The sequence below is a fragment of the Melanostigma gelatinosum genome (genome assembly GCF_949748355.1).
Source record: "Melanostigma gelatinosum genome assembly, chromosome: 9".
Classification (NCBI taxonomy): domain Eukaryota; kingdom Metazoa; phylum Chordata; class Actinopteri; order Perciformes; family Zoarcidae; genus Melanostigma; species Melanostigma gelatinosum.
Genome location: NC_136642.1, coordinates 3,948,670 through 3,967,843, shown reverse-complemented (window position 1 = coordinate 3,967,843; position 19,174 = coordinate 3,948,670). Strand labels below are relative to the sequence as shown.

The 19,174-nt window shown below is 42.4% G+C and overlaps 1 protein-coding gene across 1 annotated transcript in view; it reads right to left on the bottom strand.

Annotated features, from left to right (window-relative positions):
• Positions 1-18,508, bottom strand: part of dgkb (diacylglycerol kinase, beta) — a 59,184-nt gene extending 40,676 nt beyond the window's left edge. The window contains exons 1-9 of the mRNA XM_079275683.1: positions 18,366-18,508; positions 15,960-16,102; positions 10,782-10,858; positions 10,155-10,175; positions 9,470-9,617; positions 7,568-7,705; positions 3,502-3,551; positions 1,746-1,820; positions 1,332-1,451 (exon numbers count right to left, since the gene is read on the bottom strand). Coding sequence (XP_079131809.1) covers positions 1,332-1,451; positions 1,746-1,820; positions 3,502-3,551; positions 7,568-7,705; positions 9,470-9,617; positions 10,155-10,175; positions 10,782-10,858; positions 15,960-16,029 — 699 coding nt within the window. The 5' untranslated portion in view covers positions 16,030-16,102; positions 18,366-18,508. The remainder of the gene's footprint in view (positions 1-1,331; positions 1,452-1,745; positions 1,821-3,501; positions 3,552-7,567; positions 7,706-9,469; positions 9,618-10,154; positions 10,176-10,781; positions 10,859-15,959; positions 16,103-18,365) is intronic.
• Between the last annotated feature and the right edge of the window lie 666 nt (positions 18,509-19,174).

The following is a 19,174-nucleotide window of genomic DNA, read 5'->3' as shown; positions in this document are numbered from 1 at the left end:
TGTAAATGGATTAGCAATGATGAGGAATATATTCACTGCTGCTAGTCCATTTTCAGATCTTTAACGGCAGTAGCACGACACAAACTACACATTTCAGATTTCAGATTCTGAGTTTAGCGGACACTATGATTTTTTATTTTTTTTTATTTTTTTTATTTGATTTATTTGTATAAAACAATGTAAATACATGTATAAATATAAAAATACAAATAATACAAATAAATACATAAAAAAATACAGGGTGACACAAAAAAGCGAAAAACACTTGTTTCCATTGTGGCCCACAATGAACTCCAGCAATTTACGGTGAAGCAATTAGAGGTTAGATGAACTACTTTGAAGTGATAAGGGTAATCATCTCTGCAGGAATGGATTGAAGTAAAGTAAAAAAAAAAAAAAAAGAGCTGAGAGATAAAGCCAATTTACACTTCAAAGATGCGAGAAGAGTTCTCTGTTTCTCTGAAAGGCTGATGAACCGAAAGCTGTGCAGACACACTCTTAAACACCTGTTCTACAACCGCAAGAAGTGTCAAGTTCTTATGAACGGAAAGAAACGGAACATTTAACCACATCGGGTTGACTGAGCGTCACCTTTAAAACACATGTTGAAGAGCTTCGTACAGTACTTTGGACCTGAACTGTTCTCCCTCGAGACAGTCACACGGACATCATCAGGGGAGCTCCAGACCTCTCACCACAGGCATGCCACCAAACCTACATCATGAATTTGCTCATTTCCACGTGTTGTGTGATTGGTCGTTGTTAACCAATACGTCAGTGAAAGTCCGTGTGTTTAGGATGTGTTGATCAGAAAGGTTATGTGCTGGAGGACATTTGTTGCAAAAAACGTCACACAAACACCGGACTTTCACCCAGGAGACCACAGTTCGTGTCCCGTGTGAAACCAAAAGTAAACGTTAAATGAATGCCTGTAGTGTCATGTAGAAAGGTCCGCTAAGGGCAGCTGTTCTTTCTTTACCTTAGTACGGTTATTGCATGATGTCGTTACGTCTTTAAATGAACAAAAAACACGATCTTTTTTTCTAACCAATACCGAGTCGTTCTGTTGCCTAAACCGAACAACTCGTTGCTCAACGTTTACCTCGTGACATTGTGCGTTTCTGCAGATGTGATATGCGGCTGATATTACATGTATTTATGGAAGTTCGTGGTTTGCAGAAACGTACAATGCCAACACGTTTCCTCACAACAGGACGGTTCCTAGCACGGCTGTAGACTCAGTCTTTCCATTTTAAAACTCTAATTTCTTGGAGCGTTAGCGTGCGACCGGCGTCACCTGTCAGATGGAAGTGGTCTGTCTGTGGACTCACCGTCTCCAGGCCCAGCAGCACCAGCAGTGGGATGGTGGTCATGCCTCCCTGGATCCACTCCTCCAGCGACACCGTGCCGTCGTGGTCGTAGTCGATCTCCTGCATCATGTCCTGGAGGATCTGCAGCGTAAACGGAGGCAGTAAGTCCAGAGACAAGAGGAGGAGAAGTCTGGTTTTCATAGAAGTCGTAAATTGGAATAATTTGCTCCCCGTGGGGTTGAGAGGAAATCTGTGGATACTGAAAATGATGTTAAACTCGTGTGGAGTGTATTTTCAGGCTCGTCTTTAAGTTCTTTTACAGTCATTGTTTAGTGTTAAAGTTCAGTCACGACTAACCAGCTGAGAGGTTTTCTTCACAGCGTACTAAACTCACACCATCACTGACTCCTGTGAACTGGGTGAAATGTCTCTTACTGGTTTCAGCTCAGTCACGTCCCATTCCAGGTACTCGGCTACGTGCATCATCTGGGAGATAATGGCCTCCAGCTCCTGCGGCGAGACCACAGACAGTCAATCACAGGCCCCCCCAAAAAATACTGTATTTACCTTTTCCGTGGATTGCAGCCTTACAAGTGGATGCTGCTAAGTGGCCTTGGTGTGAATAGACCGATGAAGGACATGTAATAGCAGGTTGGAAATGTCATTGTTCCGCACAGAAGAGGTTTTCTGAGAAAAACAAAGGCAGCGTGGGAAGAGCTCCGAGGCTGATGGTCTAATTACAATGGTTGACTTTCCTTTGGGGGGGTATTATTATCCAGTGTGGTAGTGATGCACTTTGGACTTCTTCAAGATGTTGAGTGCAAATCAAGAGTCCACACATAAGAAAAGACTTCTTGTTGTTTTAATATTTTCAATCAATATCTCTTTTTTTGGGATGCTCTTCGTCCTCTTTTCATTACGCTCCCCATCCCCGCCAATAACGGGATACATTACAAAACCCCTCCACCACTGAACCCGAACCCTCCTGCACACGTTCTATACATGCACACAATTCATTCATGGATATACGCCACGCCAGACTTTTCTCTTTCCCGTCTTCCATCCATTCATGCATTTGTACCAATGTTGATGTATAACATGGAGATAATGGGAGCAAACTGATTATATGTTTGTATTATTTACCCCTAAAGCACTTAAGAGTACAAAGAGTACATCGCATCTAACATACAAGTACTCATTATGCAATCACTGTAGGTACTGAGCAGCATTTTAATGTTAAAGTTTATATACTGAGTAACTTAATCAATAACTAGAGTTTATATATTTTATAAATTGATCTGATGTTTCAGCTATACAATGTTAGACAAGAACTAAAAGTTGAATAAATGTAAAGAAGTGAAGAGAACAATATATTTACTATGATTTTTGGCCAGCTGAAGTATCCTAATTATACTATAAAATAATGAGTAATAATTAAATAAGATATTATAACAGCTATAATGTGCTGAATGAAATACAGAAACACATAGAGAAGAATTAAATAGATTGATTTATCATGTCAATACTTGATTTTGTCGTTTTCCTCTTCTGTTGTTTGCCCGTTTACATATCTGGGTCCTTTTACACTCGGGAGTGCTTCTCTGTTTGTTTATATGTCGTCAAGGTGGCCGGCTTATTCGCCCCTTCTTTCTCCTTTTTTTAAAGTGCTGTTTTTATCATTATTACAATGAATATTATTGGCATTGTTTGTGTCATCATTTGTCAAACAAAAGTTTGAGCTCCTCACTTGTGATCATACATTTTATGTCTTTTGGTTTTGACTGTCAGAAATACATTTTACGGGCATTTTTCACTGATTTCTGACATTTCAAATTCAAACTATTAATTGATTAATCAAGATATAAATCAGCCGATCAGAATAATAATAACAGCTAGTTAGAGAGGAGAGTGTGACCTCTCACACTTTGTGTCTCCGGCTGTTTTGGTTCTGATGCTGCTGATTTTAATAACAAGTTGTCTCTCTAGCAATAAAATAAATACATTAGTAAAAACGCCAACATATTTAGGGGTGCCTTCAGTTCAAATTGTTGCCCTTTTGAACAACTTTTCTTGTTGTTGTATGTATTTTTCTGTATTTGTCTTATATGGACCCCGAGTCTGAAATAGAGTCTGATTGATTGATTGATTGAACTTCAGGTGAAGGTTGTTCTTAAAGAGGAGAAATATTTACCGAGCTGTCCAAAGACCCGTTTCCATCAGTGTCATAGAGGCGAAACATAACTGTGGAGACAAAACACAAAAAGTCAAGCTGCAGCATCGACACTCGCTTCAAGTGAACATCAAAAGCGGTCATTGGCAGGTGAAGCGCGGCACCGCAGCGCCATAAAACAGCTTTTACAACAAGCCAGATCTCTGCAGATGTACGCATCTGAAACGCTGCAACTTTAAGTGTCCCCCAATTACCACTCAAACATGTCACCATGGAAACACACAGCTCCCACATCGAGGCCCGTGATTGGCTCTTGGCGTGACGTCTCGGTGATGTGTCTGAACGTAACAGAGTCGTGACAACAACAACAACAACAACATGACCTGGCTGCAGATAATTTCAATGCTAATATCTACTCTTAGAGGCGCTGTTACCCAACACCACCCTCCACCCTCCACTCCCTACACACCATACTCCACCCATCACCCTCCACCCCCGGCTTCCATGCGAGTGCGGTCGAGGTGCAGCAGACGGCGGGTGCTGCTGACATCATGAGGAGCTGACGTCAGATGGCGGTTCGTCAAGCCACTAACGAGGAGCAAATGCCAGTTTCCTGAAGGGGGTGTGACCTGTTGGAGGGGGGGAAAGGGAGGGGAAGTGCTGCTGGTGTCTGGCGTTGGGTGGAGGCTGGTGAAAGAAATAAAAACTCTGGATCCATTAACGTTTGTAACTTTGATTAAAAAAACGTGTTGCCATATCTGCATATTGAGTCAATATCCGCTCTTAACAGGCAGACAGTCTTTTCAGAATAAACTTCCATCTTCACAGGCAACACAACTACTTGGTTAGGTTTAGGTTACTTAAAGTTACATGACCAGATCTCAATTTAAGAGTTTTTAAGAGTCTTTAAGAGTTTCATGCGTTTGTTTCGTTCTCTTTATTTGTTCCCACCTTTCTTTTCTGAATTTCTCTCTTTTTCTACTCATCCATTATCTATTTCTTTCTGTTGTATGTAACTTAACTACGAACCATTTAATTTGTTCTCTGTAATCTTACATCCTTGCATTGTTCAAGGTGTTTTGGAAGCTTTAAATAACTTCATCAAATCACATACAAGTGCAAGACATTTGTTGAAACGGGTTATGGCTGCTTAACGGTGACACACCGTCCTCCTTAAGCGCCTTAAAGCAATTTTACAGTGAGATTTCTATTTTTGGTGACGGCTTGTGAGACTTAAACTATATATTTTCGATTAATGTATCTGTTTTTATGACACGAAACAGTGCTCGACTCTGCCTTATTCAACTTTCTTAATATAATATAATATTAAATATGCAGTCACTCATTTCAAAGAAATACCTGAAACAAGAGGAACTGCACTGGAGCAAGATCCATAACAGTATTAACCTGCAGCTTTAGTTTCGTTTTGTTCCTCTATAGGTTAATAAATGTGTTTTTTCAGTGCAGACGTCACATCTGTGCTGGATTGTCCGAATCTGCTTCAGATGATCCTGATGAAAGAAACTCGTCAGCTGAGAAACCAGAGCAGTTCTCAGACTAACCAGCAGAGGGAGCCGTCACCTCAAACAACGACCGTGTGGCTCCGCGTGAGTCGGAGAGAGTGCAGGACGCAGGCAGAGCTCCGTGAGACATCAGCCACACTTCCATCCATGATGTGCTCTCACGCACAGGCGGCACCGGTTGAATTATTTAGCCATCCATGTGCTTAATGAGTGCGACTCTACTCAATAATTCAGCAGATGGATGAGAATTACAGCAACACAGAGAGGGAAAAAAAGTTTGATGACCAATTGAAGCAACGCGCCCTGAATAAATCATGAGATAAACGCAATTAAGAGACCCGGAAAGACGTGCCGATAAAGTGCGATCACGAGGCGTCTTCTCTTTAGATAAGCTTTATGGGGAAGCTGCAATGGTCGAAAAACAATAAGTAATTATGATCGATTAAAAATAAAAGCTCCCCCTTTGAATTCAAAAGAAAACTGAAAGGTAGTAACTTTGGCTGTGAGCTGAAAGAGCTTATTTCAGTTATTATTTTCACCAGGGGGAAAGAATAAGACAAGAAAGATGCAGTTTGATTGAATGTTATTGCGAACCACCAAAATCCACCAGAGAAAACTCACAGACAGACTGAGACACACAGACAGACCTGGCAAACATTTAGATTGAATCTGAATATCAATCGTACTACTTTGTATTTATGTTTTAGGAAATCCAGTATCCGTTTGTCTTTTATAATGAGTGTCTTGTTAAGGTTGTGTGCTTGCTCAGGCTGATGTCCTCATGTCATGTTAGCACACAGGATGTTATTTGGATCAGCAGGAAGAAACAGAAATAATCTCTTTGGTTGAGTTGAACCTCAGCGGAGAACTAAGCTCAACGAAGACGATTACATGAATAAATATAAATGTTTTATTGACTTTTTATTGATCCTGTCATTCTTTTGTGCCAAGTTTGGCTCAGAAGTGTTGTGAGTTTGGGGACATCATTTACAGTTTCAGTTTTTTTTAACTCGGCATCTGAACATAACAGTTGTTTGTGTAGTTTCATTCATTTGTAATCAAAGATTTAAAGGCCTTAGTAGCAAAGAGGAAAAAGAAAAGGATAAAACTGATGCAGGCCAGTGAAAGTAAATAAGTATATTTAGTCTCGTACTTAATGTATAAATAGTGGAAAATAAGGCCCACTTTTACCAGATGCAACATTTATATAACGTACATATCAGTGCATCAATAACTTGTGCACTTTTTTTAAATGTGCAACATTCCAAATTCATAACATATCCATGATTGAAGGATTGCCTCCAAATGGTTCTCAACATGGCGCCAGCTGAGCCGGCGGCTTGCAGCTAACGTTGCTACCAGCGCAAACAATGGCAACAGTGCTGGCAGAACTAACAGTACGTAAGCACTGGATCTAGAAATTACAGCCTTCCACAGTAAAACTGTGAATGCGGGACTTGTCACGAATACTGCAGTATTTCTACACTGTGGTGTTTCTATCCGAGTACTTCAGCGCTGAAGTGTATCGTGAGGAAAAAGTTGCGTCCGTCAAACGGGTGTTTTCACCGAGTGTGAAAGTTACATCATACTGCAGGTAACCACAGCAACAGTAGTTCTTCTGGATGCTGCATTACCGGATCATACCGACCTAACCGACGGCAAACCAACTCTCCTCTGATTAGTGGCCACTGCACACTGGGAAGTGTCTTAATATAGAAGAGAACAGACTGCTCACAGCCTCCACTTCAGCCAGTCTTGCCTAATATCAGGACTATGGCTGCACATAAATAATTTCATTTTTGATTAATTTGACGATCGTTTTCTTGATTCAATTCTGAATTGTTTTGTCCAAAAAGTAAAAATAAACAAATGTCCCAGAGCCCATTATTTTTGACACGGAACTATAACGTGATGGTCATCCACTGCAGGATAACACGCGGCAGACAGTGGCGTCTGAGGTGGGATGAGGTCGATCCAACCTGGCAAAGTGAAGTCATGTGGTTCCTTTAGAGAGTATATATATATATAGTCTCATAAATCTGTGATTTTAATCTCAGAGGATTTGTGATTTGTTTTTCTCGTACATTTCTTTTATGCAGTATTTGCTGCCTTCCCCAGCCTGTTTTCTTTTTGAATGAATTGTTTTACTTCAACCAAAAGGTGAGTCAGTGGCAGGTCTTGGTTTAGATTCCAGCTGAAGGCTATACGTATGTAAAACCTGAAAGCTCAGCTCCTTAGGGAGGCTTGATGTTGCATTTTTCCACAAAGCAGCAGAGCAAAGATTGGTGGTGCGTCCTCTCTTACCCTGAGTCTGTTTCACTGAGCGTCACTGACATTACTGCGCCTGACTTCTAACGCTGCCTTCCACCCACTGAGGTTGGACTCGACCGGTGACATTAACTCTGCCGGCTGATGTCTCAGTTGGCCGGTTGTGTATTTTATCTTTCGTGTTTCTTGCATTTCGATCTGGTAGGACTTGTCTACTTTCAGCACACCGCTATATTGAAAATGCTCGTCGTACGGTATATGAACAGACGGCCCGTGTGATCCGGGATGACACTCACACTCGAGCTTGTCCTCAGGACGCCCACCCTCCAGCAGCGAGAGGTAACACACGATGTCCTTCAGCTGCACCGTATCCAGAGGCGGGGGCGGGGCGTCCGTCCTCACGGGGGTCGAGTTGCCTTTGATCAGCTTCAGGCCTGTAGGGAGACGGAGACCAAAGGTCAAAACATCCTCCACAATGCCTCTAATGTCGGCCCGATACCCTGCTGGCCCGGCTTCAGTCGTGCAGTCGGATTGATCGTTGGTGGGCGGTGCCCGGTTCACCAAAAGGAAAACAAATATGAAGTCCTGTTTGTAGAGAGGGGCTGTGATAATGTACAGGTGACTTTAAAAGTAGACTTCGTCGTCTTGACACCACCCATCGGTTTGTGGACTGCTGTGGGGGGGGGGGGATAAGCTTCTTAGTTCACGAATAAGAAGCTTTGAAATTTTAAAAAGCAAATATCAGGGTGTATTCTGTACGTCAGTGTACTATCAGACTATAATATTTCTTAATGTTCATAATAATAATTTAATCTAGTTTACTGAGTCAAATTGATGGATACTTGCCGCTGAACGCTGCCAGTCACTGGCAAAATGGATTAAAAGGCAATCCAATTATTTCTATTACAGTATGTGTGTGCTTTTTTGGGAAATCAACATCTGTTCATCACGACACATGCGCCGTTCATTTCCACTCAGCTTGGTATGACAACTTGAAGTTATTTGAGGATTCCAAAGTCATCTGTGATTCATGCAAAGACTGATATGAGCGCTAATTATACGAGCTTTCATCACATTGGACAAAGTGTAAGAAGCTCTTATAGCCTAAAACACAAGCAAGGTAAAAATCTGGTTATTATTATCCATATTATCATTATTATTGTTATTTCCCTGAGATATCAGGCAGTCAAAGAAGAGTGCAGCCGAGTGTCAGTGAATTTTACCTTTCTAGGGAAAATTGGCCAATTTTGAACTGCATCTCCGTCTGTCAGAGTTCGGGATATTGTGTGAAAAAAGTCTGCAGCGGTTGCTGAAGCTCTCCGTGTCTCTGAGGTGCATTTACAAAGTCTGTTGTTTCTCTTGCATCCAGCACACCGTCATATTTAAGGTGACGGTGATGTAGTTGGATGCAAGGAAGAACGGCGAAGGCTACCGTTTCACTTGTACATCTCTGGATGCCACTCAAAAAACAGAACTTCCTTGTTCTGTTCAAGGCTATTGAATGAAGGCCGGGACACGGTCTTGAGCTACGAAACATGAGCAGAGTTACTGGAAATGTGATTTGTTTATGGACTTTTATTCAAGATCTTTTCAATAATTGCAGGATTCTAATTCTCAACCATAAAAGAAGGCATTTGGCTGCCCGTCAGTAGCTTCAACGCAATGCATCCTGGTACATGTAGTCACTGCAGGTAGAGCTCCCCGAGCAGAAGAAATCAGTTTTCTCGGTATTAAGCTAGCAGTGAGGAATTTATCGGAGTACATTTAGATCAGACGTCGACATAACAACGGTGCAGCATTCTCCCTTTAATACTGGTGACTCACTGCCACACGAGAGCAAGATATTAGTACAAATGCTGAAAACAAACAGAACCACAGCCAAGACAATTGGCAGCCGCTACACTACAATCTACATCGAGTGCCACGAGGGCTGAACTTGGCAGGAAATCTGTCAACATCTAATGGCAGAAAAAAACAAAAAAAAACAGATAAATACACAGAAATGGTTCTGCTTCAACACAGCAAAGAAAGTAAAGTATCCTGCCGTTAAAAATCAAGAATGAGTCACTGTTGCGAGGGCATGGAATAAGTGACAAACTGGCTGCACATTAGCAACAACAGCAGCAATCAGTAGCTACAAAACACTGCGCTAACAACTCGAGGGTTTGTTATGGCGATGACTTCCTCTCTACACTTACCAGAGACTCTGGGTTTGTCAGAAGATGAGGGACTGGGTCTGGGTCCCTTGTTGCTGAACGTCATGAAGAGGTGTTGACAGAACTCTTCGGGGAGTTCGCTCTCCAGGAAGGTCTGCATGAAGACCTTGAAGCCCTCAAAGTCAATCTCCTAAAATCACAAAAAGCAGGGCAGAAATAGAGCGCGTTGTTGGTCATGTGGAGCTGCCGCCGTCGCCTAAAGGGCTTCACGGGAACACGGATGATTTTTAATGTGAGTGTTGGTATGTTTGACCTTTGAGGGGGGGGGGGGGGGGGCAATCTGTGATCTTTCGCAAAAATGTTGCAGAATTCAGATTTCTGCACTCAGAAAGATGCCTGGAGTGTTGTTTGGGCTGTGGGCGGGCGGAGAGCTATTTCAGAGGGCTTGCAATGTTTTTCCAGCGCGTGTGCCGCTTACAGCTTCGTCCGTCTCTACGACTATTAGGTTGGCTGATTGTTTAAATCTGTGAGTTGTTAATGTTGTCTTACATTTAAGACGAGTAATATTTCCCCAACAATAGATGCATATATCCTCTATAAATGCCTTTACTTTTCTCTCTCATTAAAAACGACTTGAGAAAGTCGAGTTATCCGGCGAGAAACTTTATGAGCACTCAACAAAACACACCAACAATACGATAACGAGAGGAGAGAAGAGATGGATTACCTGGCTGAGGATGTCCTGCTTCTAAACATGCAGCATTGTAGACAGAAAGAAACCCAATATGTTCATGGATGTATCATGCAGTTGTGTGCTAAATATCCTTATTACACCTGTGCATGTAAAAATCACGAAGACATGTCTGTGAATGCAGGTCTACGGTGACTAACTCTTTATTGGCTTCCACTATATAAAGGGTATTATAACTGCCATGGATCAATTCATGATGCATGCATAGCCGATCGAAAATAGTGTATTGCATACTACAAATTGAGATCCTGTTATTAAAATACTGCCTTTTCCTGAAAGAGTTTTTAGTACGTGTTTCTATTTGAAGACAGACTGTTGAATGTAGTGAGAAAATAGTTATTCTCCAAACCCCAATAACGCTACCATGCAACTTTCAAAGCAAGAAAACTAAAATCTAACCATGAAATACTGTTATCATAGTGACATACAATTACTTGTCATGCTTAAATGGCAGCTTACTGTTCAGATGTGTGTCGAAATATTCTTTGAAAAAAACAGAAAGGTCAATATGCAGATAGGTGTGCTGTGCGGAGGCTCTTAGCCCAGTTGGATTCCAAACACTATAAACCATGTGTTATATAATAGAGTACAAACGGCACGCACCTCCTCTGGATTGTATTTAGCCAAAACACCATCTCCATGGAACTCCTGCAGCACATCCTTCAGCTTCTTGGTCGAGTCTGAGGGAAATAAATTGACCGTGTTTGAGCGCTGTGATCGGTTTATGTTTGGAAAGTTTGGCAGAGGAACTGCTGCTTTTGGGCCCTTGGAAAGGAAAATAATCTAATTCTTCAATAAGTGCAGCTACAACAAGCAACAGTTGTTAGCAACAGGTTAGCTAACAGGCAAACAGGTATGAAATAAATCACAATAAAGGACTTAATTGCTTGGTTATGAATAGTTAAATATATTATAATTTTCAACGCATTAATGTGTTTATCACATTAGTGTTGCAGCTGGTAAAATAGTCTACTTATACACTGCTGGGTATAGATATGTAATCTTATTTTAGCATATATTTGTATATCATTATGTATTTATTGATAATATTTTGTATGAATCTGAACCTGCAATGTGCCTGTTAACTAAAATTCAAAAATAAATGTAATGGAGTAAAAAGTAACAATAATTCTCTCAGACATGAAGTGAAGTAAAAGAATACAGTGGTTAACATGGTAATACTCAGGTAAAGTACAAGTACCTGAAAATGAGGTCTACTTAAGTATAGTACATATATAAATGTACTTAGTTACTTTCCACCACGCGTTATCATCCTTAGAGGCATATTTCTGAAAGTTGAACAGAGCCAAGATAACGTTAGCCGCTTCCGCTCCCAGTCGTTGTGCTAAGCTAGGCTAACTCCATCCTGACTGCAGCTCCATACGTTAGAGTGTGGTATCAATCTTCTCCCTCTCTAGAAAGCAAATATGTGTATTACTCAAACTGGTGAAGTAGACATACAAATCCCATTTCATAAATATGGCATTGATGATATTGAAAGGTGAACAACTAGCTAACTATAGCCATGAAGCTAATTTGAATTCGGGCCAGTTATTAAGATTCAAACTTTACGGAAACATTAACGGATTTCTTTTTGACAACTTGTGGACAACATAAACAAGCTGTACACACTGACAGATTATCATCTTTTAAATTGATATGGTGAACTTGTTAGCCGACACATTTAGCAAATACGAAGCATTAGCATACATAGTCATTCTCCTTTTAAGCTTGAATATAGACACTTTAAAATCAAGTCAACTTGTTTAAAGAATGATCTGGTGTTTAAAAGAAATGTAATAAATAATATTTAATGTATTATATTTATATCACATGTTTGAAGAAATTTGGTAAGTTGTTTTCGCGCTCAGTTATGGACCAAAATAACTCGATCAGATGTAGATTTTCTGTGATAATTACTGCATGCTGCAGAGCGTTTATGAGTCCCGCTGCCCCGCTGTCCTGTTTCCTGCGCCGCGGATACCAGGTTCTAAATGTTACAGAACTTAATTAGAAGTACCGTTTTCTCACATGCACTGGAGGGCCTGGTTCAGCTCTCACACGGATGCTTGTTTACGTCCGTGCTCCATATTAGCTACCTGGTCTCTCACCTCTTCACGGGCCTGATTAGCACGAGAAGATGTGGATCTCTTGCTCCTGTAAAATCACGTCTGCTTCCCCAGCAGCTCTCCGACCTGCCATTATCTAAATGGAGCCGCCGGGGACCGTGAGGTAAGGTTGCTGCTCATGGAATTTGCACAGCATGTCACTGATTGATAATCAGCAGGTGTGTTGGGAGGCTCGGCCTTGCAGGTAAGAAAAGAAAGATTTCTCTTTTCAAAATCATTAAACTTGGTGACACTATCATAAATGTTACAGTGTGTGATTGAGTGAATACAACACCGATTGTTTTTGCTTTTCATCAGTGTTAGATATCAGACTTTACACGGATACATTTGTGTTAGTTCGACGAGTATTGTTTTACGTTAGATTTGATTTTATGTCTTTGTCGTCTCCCAAGTCAACTCATTGTCTCCCCAATGTGTCAGATACCACAGCTAAGCTTTAAACCGTCACCCACCAGCGTCACCATTGAACGTGTCAATATACAAGTGTATATTGACACGTTCAATGATCTTCCGTCCTCACAGGAAGGAGAAGGGTGTGGTTGACCCTAACTTGACTGACTAACAACTCACGTGACGGACTGGCAAGTGACTGACAAAATGTCAACGTCCACTTTCAGTTTCTCGCAGGACATGAACAGTGGTCTCCTGGATAAAAGTCCTGTGTTTGTTTGCCCTGAGCGCCTAATAATGATACACAGGTGTGTTTACGTTGGAGATAGTTGAAAGCCCGGTGAGTTGCATTTACACATTAAAGGGTTCCTCCATGTGCCGCTGTCCGACGTCATGGAGCAATGACTAAGTTGTGGAATTTTACGCATTGCGAACGAGAACGAGTTGACAAAGTACAGCAAAGGTACACACAATACACATTATAACAATATTCACCAATAAAACATGCAAGTATACAATAGTGCAAATGGGGCAGGTAGCAACACAAACGAACTATAAATAGTACAAGAGCAAATATATAATAAAAGTGTTCTGATGCAGTCATGCTGTGTTCAGCTCCTCTTCACAGCTGTTTTGTTGGTCGGAACGTTGCGTCGCCTCCTGCGCTAATGGCTCTGGACCTTTGATTTTCTGAGGAGGCATTTTTACCAACAGTGAGTGGAAATAATTGTTTCCCATTGGGCAGTGTGTCATCATCATTATTGACCACCTATATTAGCGCGCCGCCTACACAAAAGCATTAGTGGCAGGGCGATTATGAATCCACTGATTGGCTGTCACCTTCCACATGCCCGGCTGAATTACAATGCTTTTTCTCAATCCGGCTAATGATTTAAGCATTGTGTGGCGAGATGAGGAGAGAAGGTGAGGCAACGTGATGCCATTGTTGCTGCTCGGAGAACGGGATGTTTTATAACCTGTAGCTGCACAGTGCACAAAGAGTCGCCCCGAGCTCGTTGAAACATGATTATCCAAAGCCGTGTGGCGTGCACGCAGACGTGCACACACACCGAGACTCTTTAGTTCTCTCTTGCTGCTTCACTTTTTATTTTATTCCGCCTTTTATTCCCACACAAAGTCACACGATACAGCCTCACATCCCCGGAACATTTGGTTTAATTCGTCAAACTCCTCAGCCAGCCGCAAAAAACGAACAAAAAAAACACACAAACACAAAAATACACGGAAAACCAAAAAGCAAAAACCTGATTGGCTCTTGAGTGTAGCAGGTGAGTATAAGGAACGATGTTGTCACCAGGCACAGAGCAAATTAAAGGGAAAGATGTCATTACCAAGTGAAACAAGAGATCCAGGGAGAAAAGCATTTGTTATTGAGATTCATACTCGGTGCAGCGGTTGAAATGCCTCGAAGATGTCGTGTGTGACACTGAAAGTAGCTCTGGAATGTATCCCGCCGCTGTGTCGGCCCTGAAAGCACTTCGGCTCTAAGAAAGTAGGGACACCTAAGGACTCCATCTCTGGTCCACGGTTACTTCCATTGTTTGTCTGCCTACGAACGAGTTACCGTGACTTCTGCTTTCAAAGTCTGTCCAAAAAAACGTTGTGTAGCTGGTGCACAAAGGTTCGCCTGCCAGGTAGCGTCATATTTTCCGTCCCTGGTACCATTTCAAATGATGAAATGTGTCAACATCTCAGAGCCTAACATAAACTCCAGGCGTCCAGAGCACAGTCTAGTAAACAGGGGAGCCATTTGTTGGAGTTTGCGAATGAATCATTCAGAGCTAAAGCGGCAGCACGCAGATGAAATGCTTCAGCAGCTTCAGCTTCCTACATCAGCAAGACGGAACATGCAGCAGCCTGCAATTACTGTGAAACGTCAACATTTCATCATTAGAAGAACAAGAGATGCTCGAGATTCACCACAGTGAATTGATTCACGCTGCAGTCGTACGGCAGACAGAGGAACACTCATGTCTCGATCTGTTAACGTGTCCCCAAAGCGAGAGGAGGAGCACCGGAGATATGAAGGCAGAAATCACACTCATGACAACTTTCCATAAAACCCGAATCAATGAAGTGAAAACACTCAAACTAAATAAGTACGTAATACCTTTTAAAGGAAGATGAACTCGTGCTCTCTACTTGCTCCAACTGAGATAACATTATGAGATCTGGAAATACTTTGTGTGGCAACCAATGGTTCAAGGAGAACCTCACACAGAGAATCCAGTAAAAGCAGCCGCTTTGTCTAATTCTGAATATCTCTTTTATCCAACAAAAATAACAATTTCACTCGCTGACACACACACACTGATACTATTCAAAAAGCCGGTAAGCTGCAATGAAAATTCTCAGAGGTGAATTCAATCAACAATAGTGTTCTGTGATCTGAACCTAAAGCTCTTACCTTTTGGAGGTTTGCTTGTGCGAGTACTTATATTCAGCAAACCCTCTTTTAACTTGATGAATTACATCTGTTCATGAGCAACATTTGCATTAATCACAACCCCAAATTTACGGCTACCCGTTTCATGTCATTTGGAGGCAAGTTTCATTCGCAAGAATGTCAACAAAACAAAATGGCAACCACGAGTCAAAGAAGAAATGTCACACCACGTGTCTGGCCAGTTGGGGTCATCCCAACGATGTAAACACACCTCTGATATACAGCCTCCTCAATGCCCTTGTAAAATTTGCTCTGTTTTTGGAAATATTCGTGTCTTTAGCTGCTAATTGCTCCACTATGTTCACCAGCCAGTCACTCATGTTGTTTATCTGACGATGTTTGGGGCTGGGTCGGGCGTGTACAGTGGATGTGTCTGTTGTTAAAAACAGCTGGAAACAGGGCTGATCAGTAAAACCTAAACAATGAGCTGTAAGAACCTCAAACTCCCCATAGAGATGAGGAAATGCAGATCCGTGTGATCATTTTCCGTAGGTTTTGTCACCGTACAAGCAACCTCCTTCATATATCACACTTTGATAAATTGTTAGCTTAGTAGCTAACACAGACGCAAACATCATCTAAAATCGGTCACATTTTATCAGACGAAAAAGTTAAAGAAATCCCTGAAATAATTTCCCCCTGCTTTGTTCGGATAATAACGGATAATTTGGGGCTGCAAGAAAAGCGCCATGTCACCTGGTTACTGTTCACACACACACACACATAGAGATACCTGGAAAAATACAGAGCGTCTTTATCACAGTGAGACACAAACAGAGTCGCTGTCCTACTCACACTGAGTGTACTCTTGGAGCAGGGCGAACTCAGCTGGGGTCAGCGTGACCCACGTGTCCTGGCTGCTCATTGTGTTCAGGCCTCGAACCTCCGTCCTCCGCAGAGCATTACCCGGGCAGCAGCACACAGCGGGGCGTCACGCGCTGGAAGAAGAACAGCAGATGTCAGACCACCGTTCTCCTTCGATACTTTGAATGTGAAAATGACAAAGCAGGTAAAAAGGAGACGCTTGTTTGAAGTCAGAGGCTGCGGTTGTTTCTACATCGTAAAAAGGTTCACGTTACGGTATAATATAAATTGAATTATAATGAACTATAATGTAAACAATAATATATTATATAATTACAACGATACATTTTATAATATATTATAAATACTCTGGTATAAATTACTAATATAACTCAAGGCTGTAAATAATTAGATATGTTAATACATACAGAGATACATAACAATTCTTTAATAATGTCTAAACTAGACAACAATACTGAAATAAACACGCTGTCACATCAACCAACGGGTTAGCTTGTTAGGCTAATGCTAATAACGGCTCTGTCAATGACTTACAATCTATCACTACTAGCCTGAGCGAACAAGCGCAACAGTTCCCTTAAACAACGTGTGCTTTTACAATAGAAATGTCACCTTAAATACAGTTTCAACTGACGCTTTATTGAGGGTGCCTGTTTCCAGCGTTACGCTCTTCTCTTGTCTACCGTTCGTCTTCTGACAAACTCGACAAGAAAGCGTGAATACAAGCCCCCTAGTGAAGAGATGGCGACACCTGCTGGCTGTTTTAGATATAACACACGTTACGGTATAAAATTAGTTCAGTCAAGATATTCATACAACAAACTAAATATTCATCTATCTCACATATGCCATATGTTCCCTTCCTGCAATTTTAATCTCAACGCCCCGCAAAAAAAGACCAAATGCCAAAATGTCCCTTTGTCTCTTGATCGAGCTGTTGCAAGGACTTGACATTTCAGGCTTTGACATTCATGTTTGTCAGCCAGTGTTGGATAAAGCCAGCGTAAAGAAACCACCATCATCAGAAAAAACACGGACACCTTCTTACGGACAGAAAGACTGAAAAGTTCATTGTAGGAAATGTAACAAGGAAAAGAAACGAGGGAATATATACAAATCTGCATGTGGGTGTGTGTGTGTGCGTGTGTGTGGGTGTGTGTGTGTGTGTGTGTGCGTGTGTGGGTGCATGGCGCTAATACAGCGGTTACAGCTGATAACGCCATCCAGACGTATATACATGGATCTTTGTGAGTGATAAGAAATGAATAGATTACTGGAGCAAGGTATTTATCGGCTCAACGCAAAATCGTGTCACTGATTAGAACGACATCACAGCTGTTTAGATTTAGTTGACCTTGCTTTCCCTCTTGAGCAAGTGTGATTAGCTTAATTGTATGTTTGTGTAGAAGTGACTCAGGCATCTGTGTGTGTGTGTGTGTGTGTGTTACATCGCCAGCGAGGCATTTGTCTCAATTACTGAAACCGTGGATCAACAAGTGGTCATGCTCATTCACGTGGAGGATGGATGTCTCCGTTTGCATGCAAATAATATACATCGATGTGCTGTTGAGTGAGGTAGAAATGTGTCTTCATTTGGTTTGGCCTCATGTGTGTACACAGTGTGCGTGCGTGTGTGTGTGCGTGTGTGTGTGTGTGTGTCCATGCAAGAATACATGAGCAGGAAACTCCCTCGCGGTGCCACGTTTTACCTTGAAGAACCTCTGCATGAAAGGGCAATTCCGTGAACAAAAGCTATATAATGAAGGGTATAGCGTCATTATTATTATTATTGTTGTTATTGTGTAGACTACATGAAAAAAAAGGGAGTCAACGCAATGTGCAGCCACCAGTGTTTCAGTGCGCACACGCTGGGTGCGTGGGAATCAGCCTCCCTCGCAAAAAACTTTGATCTGCCGCTGGAGCTGAAACGAGAAAAACGCTCTGCAAGGTCTCATTTAATGGTTTGCACCGAAGGGCAAAGAAGAAAAAGAAGAAAGGGGCTGATGGAGACTCTTCATCTTAAACCTCCAATGAGTTGAATACCATCTCTAATTTGGCACTGATGAGTGCAGTGTATTCCTGCTGTGCACTGCACTGATCCTCCCGCTCTTTCCCGGGTTGCCTTGCTGCAGCGCATCCTCGCACAACACTCGACTGGCATCCTTTCAACAACCAGAATCCATTTGCACACTACCACCAGATCGGCTCCATAGTCCTACAGCATTCAGCCTGGACCCGTGCGCTGTTACACCACAGTGACAGAAGATCTTAGCGGAGACACCACTGATGCAGTGACACACAGATTCGGTAGTCAGCGGGCACTGCGACACACCACACAGCACCATGAATGAGACGTGGTATCAACATGAAGCTCACCTGCTGCAGAGCTGGGCTTTACCGCCAACACAGGATGAGGGAGGAGTCCTCCAGGCAGATGTTTGCAGATGAAGCTCCTCAGTCACATTCCTGCCTGCCGTGTCCCTCCTCTGGGTCTTCTGTCAACTGCGAGGCAAAAGTGGGAGTTTGTAATTAGCTGGAGTGCGAGTATCTGTTCATGAAAGAGAGGAGAGGAAGGAGCCGCAGCAGCAGCCCTCTCCGCTGCATGTCAGTGTATGAGTATGTGGATGCAGTTTGGTTTTGCGGTGCCTGGTCAGCGCAGCATCGCCGGGGATGGGGGAGAGAGAGAGAGAGAGAGAGAGCGAGAGAGAGAGAGAGAGAATAATTATCCAATACTGCTCTGCCTGCAATCATCAGTTTCCATACTCCATCCCTCCCCTCAATCGCTCAGGTCCCCCCCCCCCGCGAAAAAAATACCCTGAGGTCCTACGCTCTCCTGCTTTCTTTCTCTCTGTCTTTCTCATCCCCCCCCCACACACACACCTCCCTCTTCCTTTCACGCTATCTCTACTCTATTAGCATTCAACGTGACAGGCGATAAGTGCAGCAACCTGTGGGATGCCCTGAGAAGAAGGCGGGAAAAAGAGAAAGATGAAGACAAGCGAGAGGGGGGGGGGGGGGGGGGCTGGGTTGACACAGAGAAAGACTGAATGATGGGAAAACGGGGACAAATAGAGAGAGATGGAAGATGAAGATTATGCAGCGGGACATGATGAGGTGGTGGAGGAGGGTTTACGTTTTTTGGGACCAATTTCTTATTTTCCCCATTTTTGTTTTCTGGGGATGCA